Source organism: Sceloporus undulatus, chromosome 9 (assembly GCF_019175285.1).
Source record: "Sceloporus undulatus isolate JIND9_A2432 ecotype Alabama chromosome 9, SceUnd_v1.1, whole genome shotgun sequence".
Classification (NCBI taxonomy): domain Eukaryota; kingdom Metazoa; phylum Chordata; class Lepidosauria; order Squamata; family Phrynosomatidae; genus Sceloporus; species Sceloporus undulatus.
The window spans coordinates 14,208,173-14,218,409 of NC_056530.1; the positions used below are offsets into that span (position 1 = coordinate 14,208,173).

At 45.3% G+C, this 10,237-nt stretch overlaps 1 protein-coding gene across 1 annotated transcript; it reads right to left on the reverse strand.

Moving 5' to 3' along the window:
• Positions 1–582: 582 nt before the first annotated feature.
• TMEM54 (transmembrane protein 54) lies at positions 583–9,601 on the reverse strand. The gene is made up of 6 exons (XM_042440895.1): positions 9,373–9,601; positions 6,006–6,199; positions 4,601–4,660; positions 2,796–2,984; positions 2,300–2,434; positions 583–1,935 (listed from the first exon to the last, which is right to left on the reverse strand). The coding sequence occupies exons 1-6, from the start codon at positions 9,392–9,394 to the stop codon at positions 1,849–1,851; spliced, it is 687 nt and encodes a 228-aa protein (XP_042296829.1). The 5' UTR covers positions 9,395–9,601; the 3' UTR covers positions 583–1,848.
• Between the last annotated feature and the right edge of the window lie 636 nt (positions 9,602–10,237).

Here is a 10,237-nt window from a genome sequence, read left to right on the forward strand (position 1 = left end):
CTGAAGAAGAAAGAGCTGGAGACCTGGGAACTGTGCTGCAGTTTCCTTCTCTGAAGCCTTTCCCCCTTGTTCCTTTTAGCGCAAACCAGCCATGGATTAGCTGTGAACATTTATACTTCACCTTTGACTCTCTGAAGCATGTTTAATACATATGCACTCATCCTCTGCTGTCACCACTAGGCTGGTCTTTTAAATTTCAGATAGGAATCTCAGGGCTGTGAGAGGATATTAGTTGGGTTACAAAGGAGGAGCTTCTGAATATCATTTAGGAAAAACATCCTTATGGTAAGACCAGTTCCATAATGAAAGAAATTTGGAGTATAGCTAGGAGGGGCAACATGAAAGTATTGCTTCTGCAAATAAGAATTCTGCCTCTCCCAATGAGGAAATTTTCCTTCAGTCCTGAAATTTCTAGCATTGCAGTATTGGTGTTCACATCCCGTATTTGCTTGGAGTGCAGAAAGCTCGCTTTGCCTCCAAGATCCCCCCTCCGTCAGCTCAAAATATATTTAAAAAAAGACAACATATGGCTCTGGAGATGCTGAAGACATTGAGAAATGGGAAGGTGTCAAGCTTCGCAGTTTGGAGGCCTGAGACCTGTGTGGTGCGAAAACATGGCGGAAGACGCCAACATGCTGAAACCTTGGAGAGAAACAGGGAATTTGGACATGCAAGAGGAAAGATGGGGTTGGCTGGAATCCCAGGGGTTCAAAATGAGGGCATTGTGTTCCCTAAATAAAAATGCTTCCCTAAAATGAAATATTCCTTCAGTCCCCACATTTCTAACATTGCAGAAACTTAAACCTCCAGCTGAGTATTGAGGAAATAGAGTTTAAGCATGCAAAGGAAAGCAGCAGGCAAAGTGACCCAGAGGTCTAGATGCGAATGATTTTCAAGAGTTTCACTCTCTGCAATGCTACAAAATTGGAGACTTTTGAAAAGGGGAAAGGCGGCGTGTGGCTTTAATTTAGAGTTTTGCAATCGACAACTCCACAAAAAACTCCTAGATTTCCCTCCCTTCTTTTGAGTAACAGGACCAAGAGCCAAAACCTGAAAGAGTTATGGGCCCTTAAAGCGAAAAATCTCTCCCCGTTCCCCGAATAAGTAAAAAAAATTGAATTGAATTGCCCTCCTCCTCCTCCTCCTCCTCACTATCTTTCTCATCCAAGTGGCCCTCCTGGTGGGCTACTGGCCAACTGAGGTGCTCCAGTCACTTTGTGGTGACTTTGCTACAGCAAAAACAGTGGAGGGTAATGGCCACATAAACACACACACACAAACCATGCGCTCTGGCGGACGGACGGACGGAAGCGAAGCACAGCTCCACCTTGTGCAAATCTGAGCTCTGAGCTGCTCAAAAATCTTAAATACATACATATATATAGAAATATATTACAATCCACTTATCACCAGAGTGCATGTTGGAAGGAGTGGGCAGCGGCAACCGTGGGGTCGTTTGTTTCTTTTTAATACCTTCAAAATAAAATTTGAACAAAAAAAGAAGTGTTGCTTTGTCTCAGTGCATTGGTCCACAGCGTCGTGGCAGAGGCGCACGGCTGTTTTGGAGAATAAAAAATGTTGGGGATAAAGGGTTTAAAAAGAGGGGAAAGTTCCGAGAGCACAAGAGTGTCTAATTGTAGTGGAACAAGGTTTGGCCTCCTCTAGTTGAAGAGAAAATGGTGGCATGGTTTGTTTTTCCATGCTCCAGAGCTCACCCATGATGGAGAATGAGCCGAATCCCTCCCGTCTGTCCTTTTTGGAGCGATGCAAAATAAAAGATGAAGCAAGACGACTATGTCCTAGAGGAGTCCGGAGTCTTTCTATAGGGGTCTCCATCGCCATTGGCTTCTACAGCCACACAGTCTCCACTTGACCCGTCCTCAGGAGATCTCTGTTCTCGCCGGTCTTCTTGACTGTGACAAACTCCAGCGAGACCTTTTTAAGTCCAAAGAGTAACATCAATGGAGCATGCAAGCACTCAGTTTTATCCCCCAATGTTGAGGATTTCCCCTCCACATTTCCCCCAAGAGAGTATAAAAATACTAGGTTGATCTCAAATCGACTTAACACATCTAGCATTACAGTTGGCCCTCCACATTTGCTGTTTCGACTTTTGCTATGTCAAACTGTATTATTTCTGTAATGCGAATTAGACCAATGTCAACATGCTGCAATTTCGTGATATGTACTAAGATCGTTCAGACAGCTGTTGCTGTCCCCAAACTACAAATCCCAGGGGTCTCTCCAAACTCTAGGATATTTTGTTCTTCCCCCAAAGGTGAAGGATGTTTCATCCTACCTTTTTCTTCCGCTTCCCCCTGCAACAGAGCTTCAGGTTCAGGAGACCCAGTGTGATGATAAAGCATCGGATACTGAAGATGATCTCCACGGCATCCAGGAAAAAGGAAAGACTCCAGAGAGCAAGGGCAGAACTCTGGATGGAAGACGGAAAAGACTTTTGTAGAAACCACCCTAACCCAACACTTAGTAGCAGACTCAGGGATGGATAGGGAACATGAATCATGCAGTCCAAGGGTGGGAATGAAGGGGTTTCCAGGAGACTGTTGGAGACCCTTTCACAAAGGTTGCCTAAGACCATTGGAAAACACATATTTCTATGGTCTTAGGAACCAAGGCCATAAGTTGGGGGTCACCATAACAACAGGAACTTTATTAAAGGGTTACGGCATTAAGAAGGTTGAGAAACACTGCCTTAGATCCCCTTACAAACTCCTTCAAGGGAACATTTAGGTGTGTAGGTGTGTACCTCTTCCCTAACACTTTTGCAGACTTACATAGACCCGGGTGGGATCGAAGGGGCATTCGTGGGAGATCTGGATGAGGTCCATGTTGGCAAAGGTGCAGAGCTCCAAGAGGGTTCGCCCTCGGTTGGCAAAAGTCACAACGATGGCCACCGCCAGACCCACCGAGCAGAAGAGGGAGAGGAGGGTGCTGCTTATGCAGAGGGAGAATACGGCCCATGTCTGAAATGGAAAGGGCATAAATTCATAGCTGGGCTGGTCAAAAGCAAAGAAAGACAGCTTGCCTTGGGTCACGGAGGAAGAAGCAAAGGCCGGAAATATGTCAGTGCATTTCCACCCCAAAGATGGTGCAACAGCAGTGGCAAGGGAAGGCAGGTACAGGTCATGATCATACATACCCTCCAACATTTCACAGATCGAAACCAGGACATGTGTGGCCAAGAGTATAGTCAAGATGGCCAAAGGTATTAAGAAGGAAGAACACACAAACTTGGAGAAGATATAGCAGGGAAGAGAGGCAGTGCCCATTGCCTGGTCCTCTCTCCTGCCTTTTAATGGCCAGGGCAGTTCCCAGATGTTGGGAAGAGGAAAGGATTTGCATGGATAGGGTTTTTTTTTTTTTTGGGGGGGGGGGGGGTCTCGTGCTATGAACCCATGTTCTGGAAGAGTTTATTCCTGAGGTTTCGCCAGCATCTGTGGCTGGCATCTTCATAGACACACACCACAGATGCTGGTGAGACATCAGGAATAAATTATTCCAGAACACAGCCACATAGCCTGAAAAAAAACACAAAAATCTATGAATGCCGGCCGTGAAAGCCTTCAACTTCATGTTTTGGATGGAGCTCAAAAGCCTACATCTAGAACAAGACATCTGTGTGTGCAACCTCAAGTTATGTGCATGTGTATTACTAAAAAGCCATAATCTGCCAGTTCTGAGTACCCTTTTCTCCCATGCCTGACTTTCTTCATGGCCAGTCATCATCATCATCATCATCATCATCATCATCATCATCATCATCACGCCCTTCTCCCAAGGCAGCTTACAACATTAATAAACATTCTAATGTATTGTCTGTACCCCTTTTCCCTCTAGACACTATAGTCTACTCCGATGCAGCAATACCAGTGTAGTGCACCCACAGGATCCTGGCCCTTGTCTTGCCATGCTCTTGCATTTTAACTGAGCTCAACAAGCTTCCCCCCATAATGACTTTTCTATGACTTTTGGAAACCCAGAAGGGGAAAGGTATGGCTTTTGCATGCACTAACTCCACTGAAAAATATTGCCATGATGTGGACTTTGAAATCTGAGGCCTGCAGCGCCATGTATTCTGACTGCAATAAAGGGAAGGTGGGAACCTAGATTATAAATTAACAGTTTTGGAAAGGAGCCCTTTTGGGGCGAGGCTGTTTGCTCTCTGTGTATTTTTCTTGCGGCATTTTTAACAGCCTCTGGAGCTATTGAACTTCCCAAGCCATTATCTCATATTCTGGGTGAGGCATTTGGCCAAGGTGCCAGTTAATGCCTGGGAGGTGAGATCTGGACCAGGATGAATAAAAGGAAATATTCCCTGCCTTGGGTTCAAATGCAAGTTGCATGAGGCTGAGAGGGTGTGACTTCTACAAGGGTCACCCAGATGGTTTCAGAAGGGGATTCGAACCCTGGTCTGGCAGTATCCTTGTCCAGTGCTCAAATGACTACATCACATTGGTTCTCACAATATAGAAAGAGCTTAAATGAATAAACTGAAGGACTTTCCCTGCTCTGAAACGTGACCAGTCACTTAACAGGGATGTCTCAGTTCCCAAGGTACTGCACAAAAGTAATTTCTTACCAGAGGTTTCTGGGAGATGTACCTTGAAAGGACGATGGCTGCAATGCCGCAGGAGATGGTCTGCCAAGAAAACACAGATGTCAGGAAACGGCACACTGCAAGCAATGCTACGATGCTGCAAGGAGGGCTTTTCACATCCTGAGCCCCAAAATACCATTTCCGTATTCAGGATAGAACTGATGCAGATTGGGAGAGCGAGTGATGATGCATTTGCAGACCTTTCGGTTGCTGATCTCAGGATCCAAAGGAGTTGCTGCATCTCTAAAGAATGCATAGTCTTTCCCAAAAAATGGGGTGGGTGGGAATCACCCCTTTGAACTATGCTTATGTCTTGCACATTAATAAGGATTGGGCTAAAAATAAGCAGAAACTACAGTGAGTGTAATTCCTGGCATGATAAAAGGGGAGTCTTGAAGAGAGCTCTGCAGACAATCTGTTATAGGCATAGTCAAGGGATCTAGCGATGGGTTTTGCAAGATAGATAGATAGATAGATAGATAGTTGGGGAACCCCAGAAGTGTGTCTATGTGTGTGTGAATGTAACCCATAAGCTCCTTCTTTGTTTGTTGCTAATCAAGTTAGTTTTAACTTATGGCAACCCTATAAATAAAGAGACCTCCAAGAGACCTGATTTATGAACTGCCTGATTCTGCAAACTCAGAGCCATGACATTCTTCATTGAATCACTCCACCTGTAATATATATACATCTGTGCCTACTACTCCATGAATGTCATAGGGTTTTCTTAAGCAAGAAATACTCAGAGGTGCTTTTGCCAGTTCCTTTCCTCTGACATAGAGCCTAGAGCACCTGAGTGTTAGTAGGCAGTCTCCCAATCAGGTATTAAAGTCTTCCTCTTTCCCTGGCAAGGAAAGTACCTTGAGATGGTACTTTAAGATTGTTATTTAATTATACAGTATATCAATTTGATTTGTATTCCACTTGTCCTCCTGAATTCAAGGTGGCTTATAGCTCTCTTTTGCCTGCTTTACAATCATGACAACAATTACATGAAGTAAGTCTGGCTGAGACCCGGATCTCTCAAGCTCCTCTACAACACATTTTTACCTCTGTTCTGCACAGTACCAAACCTTGCAAGCCATAAAGCTGTTGCATTGAACTGGACTGTTGTTTGCAAGTGTTTCGGAGTACGCAGCGCAACACCTTATGGCAATCCATTCAATGCTATGGAAGAAAGTAAAGAACAGGGATACTATTTGGGTATGCTTTAACTTGCCCTGGGAGTAAAGGGTCAGGTTTCTATCTTGCATCTTCCCAGTCTTTACATGCCTTTCACCCAGGTATGGCTTCTTGGTGCAGCGCTGCAAAGGGACACAGAATATATGGAATGGCCTTTTCCCCATGCCTCCCTCTGACGGCAAAAGCCATGCAAGGCGGCGCATACCAAGATGGCGGAGATGACTGTAATAATGTTGGAGACGGCATACTGGAGGGAAATGGTGTCCTGGGGGTTGGCAATGTGGCGTAGCACCGTCCCGTGGACCAGAGCCCCAGCAATGAAGTTCAGGTGGCCGATGACGATCAAGATCAGGCCTGTCTTCATCAAGAGCTTCTGGGTGCTGCTGGCGTCAAGGTTGTCTGGAAAAGAGAAAAGAAAGGTGTTCCTTTCGGTGCTGGGTTCAGTTTAACACCTTCCTGTTTTGTACAGTTTCAGAACAATCTTGTAGAGACAGAGAATATTGGAAACAGAGGCACAGCTGTGAGAAAAATGTACAATCACAAGTTCCTTATTTATGGTTGCAAGATCTTTAGGGTTTCAAGGTCCTTGTTTAGGGTTGCAAGATCTTTATTTAGGGTTGCAAGATCTTTAGGGTTTCAAGCTTAATGGAGGTTGCAAGATCTTTATTTAGGTTTGCAAGATCTTTAGGGTTGCAAGTTTCTTCTTTAGGGTTGCAAGATCTTTAGGGTTGTATGCTCCTCATCCAATCCAACCCTTTACCTATGCAGCATATCTTAACATCCCTAAGAGCCTAGAGGAGATGTTATTGTATGCCTTCAAGTAGTGTCTGACTTAAGGCAAACCTATCACAAGGACAGTTTTAGATTTGTAAGCTGCCTTGAGTCCCTGTATTGGGAGGAAGGTAGGATATAAACAACAACAACAACTTCCTTGGCAACAGGCTTATTCAGAGAGGGGGTTGCCTTTGCCTTTGAGAGTGTGACTTGCCCAAGGTGGGTTTCTATGGCTGAGCAGGGATTTGAACCCTGCTCTCAAGTCCAAGACTCAAACCACTGCATCATACTGGCTCTCCGCTGACCATTTTAACCATTCAGTTAAAAATTGCTATTGAAGGAAAGCTTGCTACCTTTGAGGACTGGATGAAAATTTCATGGGAGGAGTTCATTTTGCAAACACAGAGAGAACCAGTATCTGCATTCCTGCGCTGCTCCAGGGCCCCAGATTTGGGCCTTGTCAGCGATCTGTTTTCCCAGCAGAGGATGATGATGCTCCCTCCCAGGCATGTTGACCGAGGAGCCATAAGGAAGTCCCAGGTAATGCGGCATTTCCTTTCCAAACAGGCCAGTGTCTTTAAAGATTAACTGCTTGTTAAACGGCAAGTCGTTACAGAGGTCATCCTATCTCAACTAGAACATCCCAAGTCTTGCCAGGCGTTTGGCACATGTGGGCAGGAACATAGCCATAGCTGTTGTTATTGTTGCTGTTGTGCGCCTCTAAGACGTTGTTGACTTATGGCGACCCTAAGGCAAGCCTATCATAGAGCTTTCTTGGAAAGCTTCTTCACAAGGGGTTTGCCATTGCCATCCTCTGAGGCAGAGAGAGTGTGACTTGCCCAGGGTCACCCAGTGGGTTTCATGGCCGAGCTGGGATTCGAACCCTGGTCTCCAGAGTCCTAGTCCAACATTGAAATTACTACACTGTTAGTAGGAGTGTGTGTATGAATGAGAGAGAGAACTCCACCTAAGTTTATAAAAATGTCAGTGCAACTGAAACTCCTCACTGTTATAACTCCTAAAAACCCTAAAGGCACCAGATCCTGTGTGATTTTGGAAGCTAAGTAAGATCAACTTTTATTAGTGTCTGGATGGGAGACAGCCAACAAAGACCAAGGGCTATATTTCAGAGGAAGGAACTGGCAAAACCACCTCTGGATATTCCTTAAGAAAAACTGGTGACATTCATGGGAATGCTATAAGTTGACAGTCAGCTTGAAAGCAAACACAGTTATAAATACCTTAAAGGTGCCAAATCCAGCTAAGGAGGATCAGCCCTAGGTGATGATGATAATAATAATAATAATAATAATAATAATAATAATAATAATAATAAATTTATACCAGACCAGTGCTAGCGGATATATTTCAAAGGAAGGAACTGGCGAAACCACATCTGAGGATGCATTGCCTAAGAGAACTCTCTGAAATCCATGGGTTCACCATAAGTCAACCGTGACTCAAAGGCAGAGACCCGCACACAAAAATCAGAAGAAGTGACCGTTTACATGCATAATGTACAGTGAAAGAGGTTTTCCCAAGGGTGCAAACAGAGCAAATCAAAGCCCTTCTTCTACAGAATCGCTGGGGTCTGGACTCTTGGAGAATCAAAAAGGAGATGCAACGTGGAGCCGGCTTCCTGATTCTCAAACCAAGCTACGATTGAGCCCCTTTCGTAACATGAGAAGAAGGACCAGCACCTTGGAAAGGTCACACTTTTTAACCTGTACGTTTCTTTCTGCCAAGAAATGTGAGCCTGGCGGTGGAATCGTTAAAATTAGGAAATATTGCACATGTTGACAGACGCTCGGGGATGTGCTTGGTTTCAAACTGTTTCAGCTTGTTTAAACCTGCTGTCTTGTTTAATGTGTCTTGAGGTTATTTTGCTTAGGCTTCTTGTCGTCGTCGTGTGCCTTCTAGTCATTTTTGACTTATGGTGACCCTAAGGCAAACCGACACAGAGTTTGCTTGGCAAGATTTCTTCAGAGCGGGTTTATTTATTTATTTTAATTTTAATTTCTATTTCTTTATTCCTTTTTTTGCCTCCTTCCGAAGCTGAGAGAGTGTGCCCTGCCTTAGGTCAACCAGTGGGCTTCCATGGCTGAGCAGAGTTTTGAACCCTGGTCTCCAGAGACAAACTCCAACACTTCAATACTCCAACCGATTTCAACAGAGAGCCTTTGATATTGGCTGGGACAGAAATGTTTTAATTATTAACTACAAAGTTTGAATTGCTGGGAAAAGGGAGAGGCTATCTATGATGCATCTGGAAGACGCTGTATCAACAACAACAACAACAACAACAACAATATGTGAAGACGAAGGCTTTCATGGACAGCATTCATCAGTTTTTTGTGCATTTTTGGGGCTATGTGGCCATGTTCTAGAACAACAACATGCTTTGCTTTCAGCTTTGCTGGACAGATGCAGAGTTTAGGGCCTCTAGCAAAGCCAGGCAAGAGTGAAATGACATGTTCCTTTGGGTGCCAGAGATGCACATGGCTTCAGTTGTGCCCAGTTGCACTATCCTCCACAAAGCTTCAGGGACTGCTAGAACCAAAGCACTGGAAGGGTCTCCAAAGAGGATCCAGTCCAACCCTTGACTGTGCAGGCACTATTTCAGCACCCTCTCAGCTCACAGCCTCCCAATTTCCAGAATAAGAAAAGCACCTCCAGGGTCCATCTAATGATCCAACCTCCCGCCAGGGCAGGACTTACTGGGTTGCCATCTTGGCTCGTGTCACAGCAACCTTCCTGCCCCATTCCTCCTCTCTGACCTTGGAAAGGTGGCAACTCACCCAACCGACACATCCTAGGCATCTGGGGTTCAGACCATCCAAGCTTCCAAGAGTGTGGGGGTCAATGTTCCCCGCTTGGCGGCCCTCTCATTGTTGGGCGCCTGGGAGCATGCAGGAGCCAGCAGTGGCCTGGGCACCCTTTGACAACCATCCAACCCCTTTTGCGCTGCTCCTTCTTCGTCCTCCTCCTGCTCCGCTGTTAGGAATGAGCTCTTCCTGTCTGACCAGCTCTCCAGGCTCTGGAGAACAAAAGGGCCAAACTCCACCTTCTCTTCTCCACTGATTCACCTGCCAAGCCCCACCCTTGGCTCCTGCCTTTCCCAGCTTGCTCCCCAGGTATGTCAGCTTGACTTGACATGCCCAGGGGAGCTCTGTTTTCAGGATTCAAGCTTGTTGCATTCAAGCTTTCAGGCTTGTTGCATTCACAGCAAGAGGCATCTTCCCTGTTTGCATCTCTTCCAGGTGAAGCACCGGAGACACACTGAGCGCATAGTGTAAGCTTTGTGGCCGTTACAAAATTGTAGAGCCAGAACTGCTGCTTTGAAACAGCAAGGCCTTTCTGAGAGGGAGATCCAAGGCATGGAACAGGGAACCATCTCGTTCTCAGAAACAGCAGGCTGCTTAACTAGAAGTGTGGTTCTTCAAACCGCAGTCTACAAAATTCACACAAACACCTGTCGGCGTGATTCACAGAAACCATGATGAAAAACAAGTTGCTTACCTATAACAGTGGTCCTTTACAAATGGTTATTTGCACCTATTTCTGTGATTCACAGAAACCAAGATGAAAAACAAGTTGCTTACCTATAGCAGTGGTCCTTTACAAATGGTTATTTGCACCTATTTCTGTGATTCACAGAAACCA

Coding starts and splice junctions, on each gene's coding strand:
- TMEM54 (XM_042440895.1), bottom strand. CDS start 9,394: ATGCCTAGGATGTGTCGGTTGG. Junction 6,200..9,372: donor GCCTAGGATGTGTCGGTTGG/GTGAGTTGCCAC, acceptor TCTCTTTTCCAG/ACAACCTTGACGCCAGCAGC. Junction 4,661..6,005: donor CAGTCATCTCCGCCATCTTG/GTATGCGCCGCC, acceptor TTTTCTTGGCAG/ACCATCTCCTGCGGCATTGC.